The 21,153-nt window shown below is 36.9% G+C and overlaps 1 protein-coding gene across 1 annotated transcript in view; it reads left to right on the top strand.

The window, feature by feature from the left end:
* The window catches only part of CCDC38 (coiled-coil domain containing 38), a 48,854-nt gene extending 28,038 nt beyond the window's left edge, over window positions 1-20,816 (top strand). Inside the window, exons 10-16 of the mRNA XM_055336455.1 lie at window positions 511-568; window positions 7,717-7,786; window positions 9,149-9,300; window positions 10,583-10,718; window positions 15,778-15,983; window positions 17,909-18,002; window positions 20,268-20,816. Of these exons, the coding sequence (XP_055192430.1) occupies window positions 511-568; window positions 7,717-7,786; window positions 9,149-9,300; window positions 10,583-10,718; window positions 15,778-15,983; window positions 17,909-18,002; window positions 20,268-20,381 (830 nt within the window). The 3' untranslated portion in view covers window positions 20,382-20,816. The remainder of the gene's footprint in view (window positions 1-510; window positions 569-7,716; window positions 7,787-9,148; window positions 9,301-10,582; window positions 10,719-15,777; window positions 15,984-17,908; window positions 18,003-20,267) is intronic.
* Window positions 20,817-21,153: the final 337 nt, after the last annotated feature.

Here is a 21,153-nt window from a genome sequence, read left to right on the forward strand (position 1 = left end):
TTGCAGAAGCGGAGGTTGGGGGGATGGGATAACTGGGGGATGGGCAATGAGGAGGGCACTTGATGGGATGAGCACTGGGTGTTATACTATTTGTTGACAAATTGAATTTAAATTTAAATATGTAAAAAGAAAATCTGTGATTATGTAACAAATATATATGGTTAAGTAAAAAAGAACTATGACTTATATTTCACAATTTATGCCCCTGATTTGGGACTATCAAGAATTGCATCATGTTTTTGACAATATGTACTCTGCACCCACCCCCACCCCCTACCCAAACCAGTGCCTTTGATTTTATTCTTAGACTTGGAACCCAATTTCAGTAGAATGAAAGAGCTTGCTCCACTTTCTAGGATTATTGTTCTGATAATAATAAAAAGAATGGGTATACCCATGCAGGAAAAAATATCTTGCACAAATAACAAGGACTCATTTCTAATTGCATGTTACTTCTTTTCACCTCCACCCGCACCAATGACGTGGACATCGCCTGGACATTTTGAATAGGAAAACCACGCAAGAAGACCACTCTCACCCTAGAGAACACGAAATCATCCTTATCAACGTACGGTACATACTTGATTAATTCTCTGGGAAACTGTGAATGTTTTTCAGAAAAATATCCCTTTTAGCCTTTCGTCAACATATACATATCACACATCCGTACTCCTCCTCAGATTCTAGAGGCAGCGGTTTTTGGGTGCTACTGAGGTGACTGAGCTCCCACATTTTTTGATAAGTGCCTGCCACTGCTATTTGCAGAAACTGCCTGTCCCCTGCATCTTGGGTTTGGCTCTTTCAGAGCCATTGCCAGTTGTTTATTAAGCTACTCTGCTGATCCTTGTGTTTGCAGTTTTACCGTGTTCTTCAAAATTGTTGAAATAGGATCGCAAAGCTTTTTTGTTTGTTTTGTCCCTTGCCTGATTGTTAACTCATTTATACTCATTATTCATAAACTGCTAGTTCTCAACCCTGGCTACTCCAAGGGAGCTTTAAGAAAATACATTGATGTCCAGGATAGGTACACTGGCCCCCAAGGAGAGGATCTGGGCTAGTACCACAGTATCCATGACAATTCCATATGACAAAAGTCAACACAGACACTGTACTCTAAATTTCAGGAACTCAAGGTCACTCCATTTCTGTGGCATTTAAGAGTCAATGTTTTTATTTTGCTTTTAATGAATTTTTGAAATTTTGAGATAGTTGTAGATTCACCTATAGTTGCAAAAAAATAACACAGAGCGATCCATGTGCCCTTTACCCAGTTTCCCCCAATGGTAACATCTTGCAGTATATTACAACCAGGATATTGCCATTGGTATAGTCAAGACACAATCAAGTACAGAACATCACCATGAGGATTCTTCATGTTGCTTCTTTGTAATACATCCACTTCCCTCTCTCCTCCCCTTGACTCCTGGAAACCACTAATCTATTCTCTATCACTTCAATTTTGTCACTTCAAGAATGTTACATAAATGGAATTATACACTATGCAACCTTTTGGGATGGGATGTTTCATGGAACATAATTCTTTGAAGGTTCACCCAAGCTGTTGGGTCTAAAAATAGCTGGCTCCTTATTATCGCTGAGTAGTATTACACTTAACCCTTGAACAACATGGGTGTGAACTGTGCACTGTCCCTTATATGTGGGATTTTTTTTATATAGTACAGTACTGTAAATGTATTTTCTCTTATGATTTTCTTGACATTTTATCTAGTCTACTTTATTGTATGAATATAATATATAAAACATACAAAATATGTGTAAGGATTCAGGTGAATAGTAGGCTGGTTAAGTTTTGGGGGAGTCAAAAGTTATATGCAGATTTTTGACTGTGTAGGGGGTTGGGGCCCTCAATCCCCATACTGTTATCAAGTCAACTATATATGATATGGACACACTGCAAATTAACTATTCACTCACTGAATGATATCCAGATTGTTTCCAGTTTGGGGCTATAAAGAATAAAATTGCTATATATTTGTGCAACTTTTTGTGTGCACATCCTTTCCATTTCTCTGGAATAAATGCCTAGAGTACAATTGCTGAATTGGGTGGTAGGTACATGCTTAGTTTTTAAAGAAACTGCCAATTTGTTTCCCAGAGTGGCTACACCATTTTGCATTCCCACCAACAATGAACAAGGGATCCGGTTTCTCTACGTTCTCATCAGCAGTTACTGTTTTAATTTTTTTTTTAATTTTAGACATTCTGATATATATATATATGTATATATATAATGCTTTTTTATTTTATTTTTTATTTATTTTATTTTTATTTATTTATTTATTTATGATAGACATAGAGAGAAAGAGAGGCAGAGATTCAGGAGGAGGGAGAAGCAGGCTCCATGCCGGGAGCCCGAGGTGGGACTTGATCCCAGGACTCCAGGATCGTGCCCTGGGCCAAAGGCAGGCGCCAAACCCCTGAGCCACCCAGGGATCCCCCTTATTGTGCTTTAAAAAAAAAGTTTACTCCTGGATACGTTTTTATTTTTATTTATTTATTTTTATTTATTTTATTTATTTATGATAGTCACACACAGAGAGAGAGAGAGAGAGAGAGAGAGAGAGGCAGAGACACAGGCAGAGGGAGAAGCAGGCTCCATGCACCAGGAGCCCGACGTGGGATTTGATTTCGCGTTCCCAGGATCGCGCCCTGGGCCAAAGGCAGGCGCTAAACTGCTGCGCCACCCAGGGATCCCCCGTTTTTATTTTTTTATTTGAGGATAGTGAACATATAATGTTACATTAGTTTCAGGTGTATGACATCGTCAATGCTATTGACGCTCATCACGGGTGTAGCTCCCATCTGTCACCATACAATAGTATTATGATATCATTGACTGTGTTCTTTCTGCTGTGCCTTTTATTCTTGTGACTCATTCATTCCATAACTGGAAGCATGTATCCCCCATCCCCTATCTAGCAATCATTACTTTGCTCTCTGTATTTATAGGTCTGATTCTTTTTGTTTTTTTATTCATTTGCTTTTTTAGATTCCACATGCGCATGAAGTCACATGGGATCTGTCTTTCACAATCTGACTTATTTCACTTACCATAATACCCTCCAGATCCATCCAAGCTGTTGCAAATGGCATCTCATCCTTTTTTGTGGCTGCATAATATTCCTCTCTTTTGTGTTTCATTTGCATTTCCCTAGTAACTAATGGTGTTGAACATCTTTTCATATACTTGTTTACATCTTTATGTCTCCTTTGGCAAAATGCCTGCTTTCTAAATGGATTGTTTTTGTTTCTTACTGTTGAAATTTGAGAATTCTTTATATATTTCTATATTAGCCCTTTGCAGATATGTGGCTTGCAAATATTTCCTCTCAGTCTGTAGATCATCCTTTCATGTTCTTACCAGGGTCTTTTGTAGAACAAAAGTTTTTTATATTGATGAAGTCTAATTTATCAATTTTTTCTAATATGGATCATACTTTTCATATCAGGCTTAGAACTTTTTGCTTAGTGCTAGATCTCAAAGATTATTTTTCCTGTTTTCTCCTAAAAGCTTTTATAGTTTTACATTTAAGTCTGTGATTCATTTTAGGTTAATTATTTTTTAATAAGCTGAGATGTTTAGATTGAGGTTCTGTCTTTCTTTCTTTCTTTCTTTCTTTCTTTCTTTCTTTCTTTCTTTCTTTCTTTCTTTCTTTCTTTCTTTTGCCTCTGAATGTCAATTGCTTCAGCACCATTTGTTGAAATGGCTTCTCCACTGAATTGTTTGTTGTTTTTGTATCTGTGTCAGAAATCAGTTAGGCATTTTTGTTCAGGTCTATTTCCAGATTCTCTACTCTGTTCCATTGATCTGTGTGGCTATCAACCACCCATACAACATGGTCTTTATCATTATAGCTGTTAATCTTGAAATCACACTGATTCTTCTTACTTCATTCCTCTTTTTCGAAATTTTGTTAATTATTCTAGTTCTTTTGGCTTTCCATACAGATTTTAGAGTTATCTTGTCTATATCTACAAAAAAAATCTTGCTGAAACTTTTATTGAAATTATGTTAAACTTTGTTAAGGATTGGATTATATCTCCCAAAAATAGATATTAAAGTTCTAATCACGGTACATATCTATGAATGTTACCTTATTTAGAAATAGGATCTTTGTAGGTATAATCAAATTTAAGTCATGAAAGTGAGCTCTTTTTTTTTTAAATATATTTTTTAAAATTTTTTTAAAATTTATTTATGATAGTCACAGAGAGAGAGAGAGAGAGAGAGAAAGAAAGAGAGGCAGAGACACAGGCAGAGGGAGAAGCAGGCTCCATGCACCGGGAGCCCGACATGGGATTTGATCCTGGGTCTCCAGGATCGCGCCCTGGGCCAAAGGCAGACGCTAAACCACTGTGCCACCCAGGGATCCCCTGAAAGTGAGCTCTTAATCCACTATGACTAGTGTCCTTAAGAGAAGAGACAGAGGTGCAGGGAATATGCCATGTGACAAGAGGCAGAGATTGGAGAGAGGCACCTACAAGCCAAGCAACACTGATGATTGCTGGCAACACAAGAAGCTAACAGAAAGGCATGCAAGAGATTCTTTCCTGGAGACTTAGAAGGGATCATGGCCCTGCTGACAGCTTAATTTTGGACTTTTAGCTTCCAGAACTGTGAGAAAATATTCCTATTGTTTTAAGCCACAAAGCTGTTTGTGGTACTTTGATACAGCAGCCCTAGGAAACTAATTCCAACCTGTACACGAATTTGGGGAGAATTGTCATCTTTACTATATTAACTCTCCCAATCCATGTCTCTCCATTCATTTGGATCTTCTTTGATTTTGTTCATCAGCTGTGCGTAGTTTTCAGCCTGCATGTCCCTGTACAGGTTTTGTTAGATTTACACCTAAAAGTTTCTTTCCTATTTTTTTTTCTTTTTGAGCAATTGTAAATGGCATTGCATTTTTAATTTTAATGTCCTTAGGTTCATTGCTAGTATATAGAAATACAACTGATTGTTGTACTTTTATCTTATGTACTGTGATCTTGCTGAGCTCACTTACTAATTCCAGGAATTTGGGGTTTGATTCTTTGGGTTTTTTTAGATCCCTCTGGATTTTCCATGTAGACCATCATGTCATCTGCAAATAGAGACAATTTTATTTCTTCCTTTATGATATGTACCCCTCTTATTTCCTATCCTTGCCTTGTGGCAGTAGGTAGAACATTCTATGTTAAATAAGAGTAGTAGAAACATACATCATTGCCTTGTCCACAGTCTTAAGAGGATTTAGGTTTTCACCATTAAGTAAAATGTTAGCTGTAGGATATTTATAGATATAGATACCCTATCAAGTTGAGGAAATCCTCTCTATTCCAATTCTCTTTTTATAATAAATGAGCATTGAATTTTGCCAAATGCCTTTTCTGAATCTACCAATACACATAGTAACATGCAAATACCATCTCCACTCCTCAGAAAGTTCACCACTCTCATAGTCTCTTTCATTCATTCAACAAATATTTATTGAGTGCCCTGTGGATTCAACAGTAAATAAAAGACAGTCTCTGCCCTCAAGGAGCTTACCATCTAGTGAGAAAACAGACAAGGGATTAGTCAGTTACAATATAATAAAATGCCATTGGAAGGATAGGCAGAGTGCCACAGGCATGCAAAAGAGGGACCCTTAACTCAGATGACAGGTGAGGGAATAGGAGACCAAGAGCAGGATCAGTGAACACTTCAGAACAGGTGGCGTCCAAGCTGAGTCTGGTGAGAAGACGAGTAGTAAAGGAGGACAAGCTCTGGGAGAGTAGGGGCTTTCTGTCATAAAGGTGGCAGAGCTTGGCTCTGTTCAAAATGGCTGGGCCACAGGGTGTAAGTGAGAGGCTCAAGGGGTGAATAGTTATTGTATCATGAGCAGGAAAACTGTGGTGCTGTCCTAAGGAGACTGTGATTTGTCCCAAGGGTCCTGGGGAGCCAATAGGGTTTTAATCAAGAGTATAACACAGACTCAATCAGATTTTCATTTTAGAAAATTGGATGGAGTAATTTAAAGAATGAAATGGAGGGAGACAAATCTAGAGGTAAGAGGGGCCAGTTAAGAGGAGCCTGTTGTCACAGTTCAGGGGAGAGATAATGAACTGTCCCAACCACAGAGTGACAATGGGAACAAAGAAGGAGAGGCATCTCAGGGAAGTGGCATTGACAGGCTTTGAAAGGCTCGCATAAAGATTGGGGGAAATGTGAGGAAAAGAGAGTGGTCAAAAATAACTCCTACATATCATCAAAGATAACTCCCAAATTTGTGTGGCAACTGGGTGTAGAGTGTTGGCACTCAGTAATATTGGGAACACAGCAAAGGGGAGCAGGCTTGAAGAGGAAGATAAGGAGTGTCATTTTGGATTGTTTTAGTTTTAGACCCTTGCAGGATAGCCAAGTAGACACTGAGGTCCAGTTGGAGGTTGGACAATGAAGTCTAGAACTCAAGAGAAAGAGATAGATGTATGGGAGCCATTAGTATATTAGCAGTGATAGAATCCATGAAAGAGGATGAAATAACCCCAAAAGAGTGGGTACAATGGAGGGGAAGAAGGCTGGGGAACCACAGACATTTATGTTGAAAAGAAAACCAAAAAGGTAACAAGAATTTCAGAGAGGTGGGAGAAAATTGATTAGAAATTGATACCACTGGGATCAAGAGAAGAAATGCTTTCTCAGGGAATGCTTCCTAAATATTCATTTACTTCTATGACTCTTTCTCCATGTTCCCACATCTTACTTCCATAGACTTAAAGGGCAGCTCCATACACGTATTTTGTTCCCTCAAACTCAACATGAATAAAGCAAATATTAATTTTTTTCTTATCTCATCCTTCAACTGTTTTCCATCTTTTTTTTTTTAACTGTTTTCCATCTTGTTAGGATTACTTCCATTATTCCAGGCTCACAGATTACAAATGTTGGAGTTATCTTTTCTCTTCTCTTTGGGTTCCAGTAGCTCTTTCTACTCTTGGTTCCTATGATTTCATTCTTTCATCTATCTCTAGATTCTCCTCCCTTCCCCAATCCATTTACTCACTTTTCCCTTCATCATGACCCTCTACTTGAATGTGTTAATTACTTATCACACCAAAAGCCATCTAACTCTCCCTAGTCCCCGCTTCTTTAATTTTCCAATCATTTTCAATTTATCTTTTTAAAGGGATTTTTCCAGTCACTATGCAAACCACATAATTATTCTTTAAGAATGTACCTCATTCCCCATCCCTCCAATCAACATTTCCTCAGCCTGAACAGAGGATATTTTAAGAAGTAAAATCTGCTCTTCAGAAGGCAAATATTGTATTACTCTGGAACAGGCTTTGTTTTGAGCACTAGAGTAACATGTTTAGTTTATTTGACTGCATTAACAGGGACAAAACAGATGCAGCAATGTAGGCTGTCATGTGTTTCTTTAAAAAGATTTTTTATAAATGCACTTCAAATAATTGGTACCATATGCTTGACCCTTCCTTGTGGTCTCACTTGTTTGCAAATGTCACCCTTGTCCAGATGGAATCTGATTTTTTTTTTTTTTTTTTGCATATGTGTGGAATCCATTGACTCCTGCAAATGGCAGTTCCCTAAAAGGCTAAAAAGGCTATTGAAAAGAACTGTTCTAGTTAGGTTCCAAAGGCAGTTTAGAAATGAAGGAAATCTGTTGACTGAAAATGGTTCAGAAATCAGACATTTTCTTTCTTTTACAGCCACACTGACAGTATCAGTTCAGAAGACAGTTTGGAATTATTTTTAGACGATGATATGGACTATGATCTGGTAACCAGATTATCTTTTTTGATTTAAATATTGTTTGGTGAAAAGTAAAAGTGCTCATTTTTTTCTTTTAAAATTAAAATTTCCTATTCTAAATAATCCACAACTTTCCAGAAGAAATTATGATTTTGATGCTGTTTCCCAGTTGCATCTATAGTTCATCTTTGTCATCATTTTATGAAAAAATGTTTATAAGGAGGTTTAGGAGATAAATATGTTATCTACAATCATCTCGTAAAAATAGTCACTTTCTGATTGCTTCTCATTTTACTGGAGCTCAAGAAATACTGTGTAGCTGTACTAAGATAAACCAGTCTTCAACAAAACAGCCCTTTATTTTACAAGACTGACTTTGAGCTAACCCCATCCTGAATACAACCACAGAAACTCACAAGGAACAAAAAACATTTAAAAACACCATCCATTATTACATATGACACATCTTATACAAGTGATCTTTTTAAAATTGTGGTAAAAAAACATAACAGAACTTATCATCCTCACCACTTTCGAATTTAAGTGTACAGTATAATGTTAACTAAATGCACATTGTTGTAAACAGATCTCTAGAACTTTATCATCTTGCAAAATGGAAACCTGTACCCACTGAACTCCCCTGTTCTCCCTCCCCTGCAGCCAGCCCTGGCAACCACAGTTCCTTTCTAAGAGTTTGATTATTTTAGATACCTCATAAAAGTGAAATTATACATTTTTTTTCTCTCTGTAACTTGGCTTATTTCACAGAGCCTAGTGTCCTCCAGGGTCACTCATGTGGTAGTGTGTGCAGGGATTTCCTTCTTTTTTAAGGCTGAATAATATCCAGTTCTATGAATATACCATATTTTCTTTATCCATTCATCCCTCAGTGGACCTTTAGGTTGCTTCCACCTCTTGGCTAGAGTAAATATGATGAGCATGGTGTGCAAATACTCAAGTCATCTTTTTAAAAATTAAATTTACTTAAAGTAATACATATATTTATTTTTTGGAAAATATAAAATAAAATGGGGGGAGGAAATGACCTTCGCTTAGCCTCCTTTTTTTCTTCTCTTCCCTCTACTGCCTTTCCCCAGACCCCGCTTCCCTTTTTCCTGCCTTGGGCTTATCTTCTGCTGCATCTCTTCTTTCTGTTTTCCTCACCTTCCTTTTTCTTTCCTATAATACCTTTCATCTCCCCCGACACCCTAAATGTCCTCTTGCTGAAGGCCAGTTCTCACACAGAAATAGGCTCCTCTGCCATTCTCTGCCCATGCCTCCATCATAATCAGAACGGTATTCATTTTCCCCACTGTATTTCTCTAGATAAGTCATAGGTGTGTAAATAGCATATTTTTAAATGAATTATATTCATTACTGATTGATTAGGAGCCAGAGCTTTATTTCAAAGAACCAGAAGAGTTACTTCAAGTCCTCACAGAGCTGGAAGAGCAGAATCTAACTTTGGTACAATATTCCCAAGATGTAGATGAAAATCTTGAAGATGTAAATAAAAGAGAAAAACTTATACAGGATAAAATGTAAGTTATTAAAGATAACAAAACAATAGATTTATTCTATTAAGCAGTCTCTAACCAGCGACAGAATCCAACTGATTCCTATAGTGACCCTTCCTCATGGTCTCTCTGGATTTAGGGTGGGATTTTTATTAATAATCATTTATATTGTAGAGTTTAAAATGTAGAAGTTTTATTTACACAGAGTAGACTGGCTTTAGTTTTAGTCTCTACTTCCTTTCACTTGTCAAAACATTTTCCTAGCTAGCAATAATAAAAGGCAGTTTGAAAGATTATAAAGAATTAAAAGGTACTGCCTTGATTTTTTTCAACTGAAGTAGAGTTGACACACGTTACATTAGTTACAGGTATACAACATAGTGATTCCACAACTAACTAAGTTTTGTTTGGTGTACTTTTCACTCTACCATCTAGCTAATTAAATCAGGTTCTGGATGATAAGGCTAATAAATTCATTTTTCTTGGCAGTGACTCTCAGCAAAGCTTATGTGACTTAAATATTATATCATTTCATAATGTACATATGTAGATATATCAGGGCTCTCATAAAAGGGATTTCTGTCACAGGAAGGAGGCTGAATTTGATGAAAATTCCTTCTGTAAAATTTTATATAATTGGAAGTAATATTGGAAGCTACTGGAAAATAGCTTCAAACTGCAGAGAATAAATCTGTTTATCTCCCATTATAAAAATGTGTAAAGCTTTTTTCAGAAGAGTTTTCTGGGTCAGAAGATTGCAATCTTTTCAAACAGTAGGTCAAACTATACTGGACTTTGGAACAAATTAACTTACTGAAAAGTGAAGACCCTACCAATCATGATATCACGGCTACCTGTTACTACTAATGTATCCTTTTCATCCTTGTCTTCTGTCTCCCAATCCTTAGAGCGTATGGTGCTCCCACCCTGACAGTATGAGTCTTAGGAACGAGGTGGGTATGGCTGGGCAGGAAAAGGGTATCTATGTTAGGACTGAATCTATTTCCAGATCACACCACAACTTGGCTTCCTGACACATCAATTCTGCTGCTATTTAGGAGTTTCAAGGGAATCACAGGAAGAAAATGCTTCCTGGAGGAAGTTAAAAGCAGCATCTGTACATTTACTCTTCTCATTTTACCTGAAAAGTTGCATGTACTTTGACAATTTCTTAAAATATACTCGTATTTGGCTTGCTAGACATAGAATGTTGACACATGATATGGAAAGTGTTAAAACTACTGACTGATGGCTTATTTCTAAACCACAAATTGCAGACAAGGGTCTCTTTCTTCTTTTGCAATAGAAATAGCAATATAGAGTTTCTTCTGGAGCACAAGGAAATGCTTAAGGCTAGCTGTGTGAGAGAAGAGGAAAAAGCAGCAGAATTGGAATTAAGGTCCAAGCTATTTAGTTTTGGAGAATTTAAATCAGATGCTCAGGTAATCCTTCTTTGCCTATGGTAATTTTATTTTGGCTTCTGTTAATAATAATGTGCATTCCCTGTCCACTAAGCATTGGAATGGGGAGTTAAGGCACACCACAAATCCTGGGTTGATGACAGAGGCAGAAAACCAGGTTGGAATTATCCTGTCAGTATGTAAGTCAATTTACATACAGAAAGCATTCAAATTGGCAATGAGGTTCTTTTTAAAATGTTGCTCTAATTATTACAAAGTATGATGCTGAGATTTTTCCCCTTATAAATACATTTCTTTTAGTCAGAGTGTATATACATGATATAGTTCATTGCCTATGATCATTTTAGTAGTAATTTGAAGGCAAATAATTAACGGGAAGCACTGAATCAAAACTGAATGGAATATCTGCCTAGAACTGAGCCTCTAGTAGATTCTGGCCTCTCTTGCACAGATAGATCCATTACGGGAGCCCCTGTGACAAACATTAATGTACTATGCATTTACCTGAACATCTCTCCCACCAAGGGACAAACCCCTCCAGGGCAGGGATTGTATGACCCTTCCTAGTTAGGTATGTTAAGTGTCCCTATAAAGTAGGTGCTCAATAAATGTTTGTTTGAATGTTTGAGTGAATGATTCGTTCTAGACCCACAACAAACTCCAGCCAGCATGGATTTCCTTATAAAAAATCTCAAATGAAATAAAAATTCAAATTTCATATGTGAGGCTAATATTTATGGTTATGAAATGGATTTTCAGAGGTAGATTTGGGGGAACTCAATCAGAAGATTGTCCTCCCTAAACATAGGATGAGCAGAGTTACAAAAGCAAGCTATTCATGGCTCGTTTACACACATTTCCTAGGGTGGTTTTGTACCTGGAGTTAGGAGGGAATGGGATCATGCACAGCTAGAGCAAGACGTGGCATGACAGCCACCTTTCAGTTCTTCAATGTTGGCTTTTTTTAAGCCGTATGTCTGGTAAGACATACTTGACAAAATTTACCATTTTAAGTGTACAATTCAGTGTGATTAAGTATATTTGCAGTATTGGGTAACCATCACCACCATCTATTCATAGAATTTTTCATCAAATAGAAACTCTGTACTCATTAAACAAGAATTCTCTCTTCCTTCATCTTCCTGGCCTCTGGTAACTTATTCTGCTTCTTGTCTATAAATTTGCCTATTTTTAGGCACCTCACATTAATGGAATCATACAATAGTTGTCCTTTTGCATTTAGCATAATGTTTTCAAGTTTCATCCATGTTACAGCATGTGTCAGAACTGAATTTCTTTTATGGCTGAAGAATATTCTATTGTATTTGTATTCCACATTCTGTTTATCCATTCATCCGTGGATGAACATTTGGGTTGCTTCCACTCTTCAATTGTTTTCAATAATTCTGAAGCTGATCGGCATAAAAAAATGTCAGATAAGTATCAGCGGTATTTCACCCTCCCCAACCAAACCCCTTCATCCAAGTTTCAGACAGCTCTACAAACAGTTAACATTTTCAATACTCTTAAATTTTGAGGCAACTGGATCCCTAAGCAGAATAGGTAGTAGAATTGATATGAAAATTACTTTTTAAAAGATAAATTTTGGTCACAGGTATAATTTTGGTATTCAAGAATTACACGCTCTGGGAAAATAGGCTTAATAATTCATAGTGTCTCCTAGAGATGGGAAATGCTCGCATGGGAAAGAGGGAACAGAGCAGGGAAATGATAGGGGAAAAGTATTCTTAGAATCACTCCTAGGGGGTCCCTGGGTGGCTCAGCGGTTCAGCACCGCCTTCAGCCCAGGGCGTGATCCTGGAGACCAGGGATCGAATCCCACATTGGGCTCCCTGCATGGAGCCTGCTTCTCCCTCTGCCTGTGTCTCTGCCTCTCTCTCTCATGAATAAATAAATAAAATCTTAAAAAAAAAATCACTCCTATTCTTTCAGGTCCCCAAATGGACAAAACATAATCCTTCATTAGTAAACAGCTTATAATCTAACTTTGATACTCATAAATGATCATAGTTACTCTGGATTTATAACTATAAAATCAAAGTTTTATTCTTGCTAAACTTCTACACTACTTACTACTCCCTAAATGCATTTTTGATTCAGTATTTTACTTTTTAAAATAAAATTTTAAATTCAAGTATAATATTGGAAAATGCACAAATTCTATAAATATCTTTTAAGAACTTTCCTCAAAGTGAACACACCCATGTTTAGGGAACAGACCATTATAACTCCCTGCAGAAGCCTCCCTCACACTCCCTTTCCAGTCTCTACCATCCGTCAAAGGCGACTGCAATCCTGACTTATCAACTAGCTTTCATGTTTTGAACTTTATATAAGTGGAATCATGTCTAGCTTATCTGGCTTCTTTTTCTCAAAATTATGTTTGTGAGATTCATTCACATTGTTTTGTGTAGCTGTTATCTGTTCATTTTCATTGAACATGAAATGGAATGTAAGCTACTGCACAATCTGCAGGATGTATTCATCTCTTTTATTCTTTCAAACAGGGAGCTGATCTAGTTCAATTGGGAGTTATTTGCAGTCAGCACACAGCAGAATGTGACATGGATTAGAATTAGAGAATCCTTAAGAAAGAAAAACTTTAAATGGCATCTAGACATCTCCCACTCTCTTATCCAATTTTGATAGAATTATTACTCCTACACATCACCCTGGTCAGGTCACGTCCTATTCACTGTTGGAAGGCATCCTTTATTTATAAATAAAGCCTTTATTTATCCCAGTTTTGGTCTTCCACAACTCTGGCCCACTCTACCTCTGGGGAGCAGCAGGAACTCCTCCCAACTCTTGCAGCCTCCCAGGCAGCTCCTCCTCCGAGGGACTCTGGGCTGGGTCTGCCATCTGGTGGCAGCTCCGGGGATTGGACACCTCACTTCTAGGTCATCAGAAGGCCTGTACCTTGAGCTTCCTTTTTCCTTTGCGTTTTTGCTCTGCTGGACCAGGCCCTCATCTTTCTCATATATGAGTATGTATTCCTTAACCTCATTCCCTAAGCCTATTTCTTATGCTGTCCTTACCTTGTTATCTTAAGAAAACATCTCTCCTTGTCTTTTCCTGTTTCACAGGGAGAACTTAAAAAAAGAAAAAGAAAAAGAAAAAGGCATTCTAGAAAAAAGAAGACATCCTGAAAGGCCACTATCCATCCACCTCTAACAGTCTTATGGTTCAAGAGCTCTCCGTCGGAAATTTTCATCAACTCTAACCATTCTCATATTAAAGATGCTTTTTTCTCAGAACCAGTGTTCATATTTTTAAAATTAGGACTCCCACTGCAACAAAACTGTTTTCACATACCCAATATACACTTCTTGATGAGTGGGCTGCTTTTATTTTCCCTTTTATAGATCCCTGTATTCCTAAAGTTCTCTAAAATGAATGCACTAATATAAGTAGGAAACAATGTTATTTAGAAAGGGAGAACAAAAAAGAGCTTTACAGCAAATAGGCCTTTCTGCATTTTTCTTTTACTTTTTCCTTTAATATTAGTTTGTGCTTTTCCAAGTTTTCTAAAAGGTGCATTTTTTTTTAAGTTTTGGGTTTCAATTCCAGTGAGCATACAGTTGTATCAGGTGGAGGTGTGAAAAACAGCATGTTTTTAATATAAACAGGAAAATACAGTAAGTGTCAGGGAAGAAAGGGTGCTTAGAGGTAAACAGGACCATCAGAAAAGTGGTTAAACCAGGAGGTGAGAGACACAAGCTATCTGAAGCAAACTATTGGTAAGAGACCTGGACTTGTAATTAAGTGCTGGTGGCTCTGTAAGGAATCTGTGATTGTAGGAGGGTTTTCCCATGGCTCCTGAAGCCATATCTGTCTTGAGTTTAACTTGTCCTTGGCTTCACGATGATTTTCATCTTCTTGAGCAGAAGCAGGAATGGGGGCAGGCTGCTACCTGGAGAACGATTTACTTTGCCCATCAGTTTATTGAGATCCTCTTAACTGCGAATGCCGGGGACACGGTGGGGAAAGAGCCTGAGAGTTACATGGTCCCGAAACACGTTACCTACAAGCTCGAACATATCTACCAACAGTTAAGACAGCGCAGTGGCCAGGTACAGGGATCATCAGCAAGGTTTGGCCCGAGCCTCTACTTAGACCAGAATATGGCAACAGCTTCCAGTTGCAAGAGTGAAAATTAAACTCCTCAAAAGGCTTTGTAGGCCAGCCTGGCAATCTGTTTGCTTCTAACTTTTTTTCCTTTCAGAATGCACTCAGCCATTTATTCAGCAAACATTTATTAAGTGCATAGTTATGTGCAGGTGCTGCTTTAGATAGAAGTATAAACATAACTCCTGCCCTCCAGGTGCTAAAGTCTAGAAGGGGAAATAAGGCATGTATGTATGCAAATACTTTCATATAGGGTGACTGTAGTTTCAACAATGAAGAGTAATAAGTGAAAAAAAAAAAGAAAGAAACGGAGCTCACATGCCATGTTCCAAAGAGATGCACTGAAGTGGCAAAAAAAAAAAAAAAAGAAAAAGAAAAAGAAAAAGATTTAAAATATATGTATACATTGCTTTTACCTGAATGTTCAGGGAATCAGATACACAAAACACTCAAGCATAAGGATATTGTCATATTAAAATTGCCTTTTTATACCTAGACTGAAATATTTTTTAAAGAAAATAATCCAAGGTGTTACTATAGTAATAATCTAAAATTATATCACTGCTGCATTTTCTCACCATTCTATTTTTTTCATTATTTATTTACTTGAGAGAGAGAGAGGACGAGCTGGGGGTGGGGCAGAGGGAGGAGGAGGACAAGTAGACTCCCTGCTGAGCACGGAGCCCATCCTGTGGTGCTTGGGCTGGGGCTTGATCCCAGACTCTGAGATCAGGATCTGAGCCAGTCAGTTGCTTAACTGACTGAGCCACCCAGGCACCCCTAAAGTTTTTTCTTTAAAAAGAAATATGTAGTAGCACATAAGAGCCTTTTCATTACAATACAGTAAAATAGAATTTTACATTTATTGAAAGAACAAAGAAATAGTCATGAGATGTTTTGTTTTCTGTTCCCCTTTTCTTTTCAATCTCAGGAAAAACTGATAGACTCTCTTAGTAAAAAGATTAATCAAGTATACAAAGTCTGCACTGGAGATGCTGATGTAGGCAGCCTCAACCCAGTTCAAAAGCTGGTAAAAGTAGAGTCTCGCCTGGTGGAATTGAGCGATCTCATTGAATCCATTCCCAAAGAAAATGTGGAGGCAATTGAGAGGATAAAACAGAAAGAACGACGGCAAAAGTATAGTCAATGTCTTATGATGGAGGTGTAGTGAATGACTTAATGAGATGAGAAAATATTTTCACTGAGCAAGCCATTACATGGCAAGGATCTCAAGAAAGATGCTGTATATCCAAACCCAGCCCTGCCCTTCTAGAGCTATTATTTAATGTGGGAGACATATTAATCAAATATTCTTGAGATAATGTGTCATTACCAAGTAATGAGCACTGTGAAGGAAAGAGTTCACCAGAGCAACTGATCTAGTTTGAGATGGGTAAAGGAGTTAAGTCTGAAAAAAATGGATTTTCAGGATGAATATTCACAACTTATTATTTTTGAAGAGCTATCTTGTGGAAGGGGAATTGCATTTATAGTAGAGGTCCCAAGGCATAGAATTAGGAGCCTTTCACTGCAAGGAGACTATACATGAAGGAATTGTTTGAAAGAGCCAGGCAATGAGGGTTTTTCTCAGTGCGTAACTGGCAACACTTACACACACAGCATCTACACATTAACTCACTCATTCCTCAAGACAACTTCATAAGGATTATCATCCTTGGAACAGCACTCCCTCCCCACCTCGACACCCATCTCCACATCCTTACCTAACTTGCCTTTCAAGGAGAATGTACTGATTTACAAACTTCCATAGTGAATTAAATAAAGATAACTACCTCTGGGGCAATGATTACAAATATATGATCCCTAGAATAATGTGGCACGTAGACAATGCTTACAGGTGCAATACTGTTCGTGTCCTAACAACAACAAAAAAAGTTAAGAGGCAGACTAACACTATGGCTGACCTGCTTGGCTTCAATGCAGGTTCTGCCCATTTACAACTTGTGACCTTAGGTACAGCACATAATTTCTCCTATGTCTCAGTTATCTGTAAAATGGGCAGTAATAATGGTACTTATAGGGTTTGTACATGGCACATAGTGAGTATTCAAATATTAGATACTAATGTTAGATATTTTGTTATAACTTACCAGCATACGGGGAATATTGTTTCCCCCATTTAAAAACAAAGTACAGAATACATTAAGGTGATCCTGATAGGATTTCATTTAATATAAAGGAAAAATTTTTTAATTATAAAAAAATTACTCCCATAAGATGACCCATGACTGATCACATTAACTTGCATCTTATTCTATGGTAGGAAATATATGCTCATTGAATTGTAAATACAACTTATTTTCAGTAGTGATAAATGAATCTATTTCTAGTTGTTTACCATTATCAAAAAGAGAATTTTGTTTTTTCCTATGGTGTAGAGGTACATTAACAACTCATTTTGCATAAAAAATATTCAGTAAATGTTACTTATAACTGTGTAAATCCATAAAATAGCTATGACTTCGTGAGGGACTATTCTGCACCAAGCATTGGCCAGACAGTTGACATAGGTCATCTCATTTAATTTTATCCTCACAACAACCCTAAAGAGAAAAAGACAAATAGCAGTTCTTGGTCTTAATTTCAGGAGACCATTCAAAAAGATTAACTGGAAAAGTACACTTTTGTGGCAATTCACTGAACTATATACACTGTGGTTTACGCACTTTTCTGTACCTTATACTTTAGTAAAAGGCTAAAGCAGGGGCTGGGTGTTAATTCGAGAGGCCTTGTACACATTAACTGCAAAGTGCTAAAATATAAGTGGAGTGACAAGAAGGCTTTGCTGAGATGCTTGTTTTAGACCAAGATATGGGTAGATTTTACTCCTTCCAAAATGGTGACTAGCAATTTTCTCCAATTTTAACACAAATGGGACCTGTTATTGAGATTTCACCTGAATGCTAAAAAACACAATATGGGTGAAGGTGAAGTATTATTTTAACTTTGAGAACTTATAATATTTATTACTAAAAAATAATGTAGGTCTTTGTTTACTTTCTGTGATTTATAGTTAAAAGAATGTTTTCCTTTTTTGACAGGTTACGTGAAGAGAAAATGAAAGAAAAACAAAAACACCAAGAGGAAAGGCTAAAAGTTGCTCTGGAAAGAGCAGTAGCACAACCAAAGAAAAAGGTTTGTGTTTTGTTATCAACAGGTCCAACTATGTCAGGATGTGAGCACTTCTGTGGCATAAAAGCAAAATACCGAAATCATGTAATATATCCAGCTTTGATTGATTGCTGATTCCTTGTTACTTGGGAGAGAATTCAAATTTCTAGGTCTACAGTTCTCCATTAGACCCACTTTTTAGTAAAAGAAACTTTTCCCCTCTCCTTTTTCTTTAGCTCCAGGTTCATGAAACTGATAATTTTTGCTTTAATTTTTTGAATAGGTAATAACAAGTATATATCTCAAAGTTCAAAAGATACAACAATATTTAGTGAAAAGTTATCCTCAGTTCCCCTCCCTTGATACAACCTCTTAAAAGTTTCATCTGGATCCTTCTGGAAGTATTCTATGTATTTATATATACATTCTCCTTCTTACAACTAGTAGCCATGAGCCTTGCTACTTTCAATCAGGCAATGAAGACGGCAAACCCAGAGAACTGTGTATGATTGGAAAGGTCTTCTAATCCTCACATTGTAAAAAATAAGATTAATAGTTGGCATTAAACTGATTTACTCAGAGTCGCTTAGATTTAGCAGCAGGTTCAAGGACCAGAAGTCAAGGTTCTTTATATTGCAAGATTACCTGTCCAATAAGAAGTCTGGGATTGGGCAGTCACTAAGTATATGTGGTTCTTGACTTCCCACTGGGTATGGAGGACATTGTGTTTCTATATACTACTCTCCTTCCTCTGAAAGGAAGGTTAGGGTCTGAAATAGATTTGGGGAAGCCAATTTCACAGTTATCTGCAAAGCTACTATGGACATTGATTCTTACCATATTAATAGCTAACCTACAGTGAATACTTGTGTGCTTCACAACCAGCCTTTTAAGGTAAGTACTTGAAAAAGTTTCTGAAATGTGTTAACTATTAATATGTATGTCAAAGAGTGTTGATTATCTTAATTTGACTTAAATAAGCACTTCAACTTATAAAGAGTCTGACTTCTCTAGGGCAGCTCTTTTTATAAAGACCTGTCCTCTTTCTTCCAAAGGAGAATTACCCTTCCATGTATACAAACTACTATTCACTAAGCTCACCAAACTGAAATGATTATTTTTAATATATCCATCACCTTTCCTCCTAGACTGTGAGTTTTTACGAACTTTGTGTCCCCAAGGTCTGGCACATAGTGGATATTCAATAAATGCTTATTGAATTAGCAGACCAAAAATGAGAGTGAAAACTAAAATGGGAAGATGGATGAAAAAAATAATGCCAATTTGATCAGTTGACAATGTACGAAGGCCTCTGACAGAAGTTCTTATCCAGTCAGGGCACTTCATTACTGGCAATTTTCTCAGGCAGTATTAATGACAAAGATTACCAAAAGATTGTTGACAGAGAAAAATAAATCTGACATTAAATCTGACATTAAGAAAGGAATTCAGGGATTCCAGTCCCTAAGACCATTTTTGTTGATAAAATGATGGAGAAGACTGCTATTCTTAGTTCCCATGGGCCAGGAATGTCAAATTCTGTAATGCAGGGTACAGTCTCACATAATAGGACCCCTTTTGAAACACAGTGGAGATGTTCCATCAATCTCATTTTCAACAGAAAAATATACTCATCCATTTCATTTACTAAACAAATTCAGATATAGAAGCAAAACCAAAGTAAATACATGAAGAAAGAAGGAAAAGACTAAAAGAGAGAAATAATGAGTAGTATAATATACTTGAGTATATGCCCCACAGAATGAAAAGATATGAATTAAGGGATTTCCCTAAGCCTTTCCTGGTGGGAACACATCTAAGAGCCAACAGGATTACTAGTGTTTAAGAAGAGGTACATGGTTTTTCAAGTTTTTATCTAACAGAATTTCTAAATGCCAGTCAACTGGTGTTTAGCAGAGGAAAGTGATCTCTTCTAACCAATGGAGGAAAAACTTGCTATGGCACTGAGAAATGAAACGTTGGCCTTAAACATGGTGCTTTTCCAGGCCAACTATATCTGAAACACAGGCTTTTTGATGATTACCTAATAAATCTCCCAACTTTCCCATAAAACCTAACTGCTCTGTCTCCTGCACACTGTGGTGCTCTATTTGTTAATTTTTGCCTAGCATGTTGCACACCCATTAAGTTATCAATCCCTTTGTAACAGTAATTATTTACTATTTTAAGCCAGGTTATTCCTTGGAAAAATCAAGTTGTTATTATTTTACTTATAATTCCATTGAAAATAGTATGCTAAGAATATTAAGTATTTTTCTTTTGTTTCAGCTGGGAAGACAACTTGTCTATCGCTCAAAACCTCCATCTGGTAACAAACATGAACTACTTTTAGTCAAGGATACAAGAACAAAATCACTAGAGGAAGAATATTTTTTCACTTGAATAGGAGCAGTAAGACATTCATTACCAGAACGTTCTAGGCACATTCTGTAGATTCTGGTTTTCAATACTGGCAATATTCTGCCCCGTATGCTGGCCTAACCAATTTGAGGAAGACAGGCACTTATTCTAGTGGTTATAGGATTGGGAATGAGTTTTCTTTTGTTGAAGCTTTTTAGTATCATATACTAAGTACAATTCCATATAGCTAAACATTTATATCTTTGAGTTGCCCCAGTTGGGGATACACATCCAAAGTTTACTTTATTGGTGTAACTATGTGGTGAATGGCCATTGAGTTGCAATAATGGCATTCTCTGACAACATGGGACTTTAAATGATCTAATTTGTTTTTAATCAGTCCACAGTTCATAGTATACTTTTATCACTGTGGAGTATACATTTTAACGATGTATAACTCTAAAACATCTAAATGGTTTTGAGTAGCTTAAAACTTAAGTGAAACCACTAGTATATTTTCAGAATATAACTGTGAGACTGTTTTTTTTTTTTTTTGTGAGACTGGTTTTTAATTAACATTAAGGAGTTCTGTTCAGAACACTTAATTCTCTTAAGTGAACAAACCATATGCCTTCAGCCTAAACATCAGTTCACAATTTCTGTTGTGCTCTATATCCACAATCATTTTAATTTTCAGGTGATATTTCAATTTTCGATATAACACGTACATTATTAGCTTACATTGACATAGAATTAACATGTAATTTGTTGACTACTGAGTAAAACAGTATATAATTAGTTCTAAGAATATATT

This window comes from Nyctereutes procyonoides, unplaced genomic scaffold (genome assembly GCF_905146905.1).
Source record: "Nyctereutes procyonoides isolate TBG_1078 unplaced genomic scaffold, NYPRO_anot_genome, whole genome shotgun sequence".
In the NCBI taxonomy this organism is placed as follows: domain Eukaryota; kingdom Metazoa; phylum Chordata; class Mammalia; order Carnivora; family Canidae; genus Nyctereutes; species Nyctereutes procyonoides.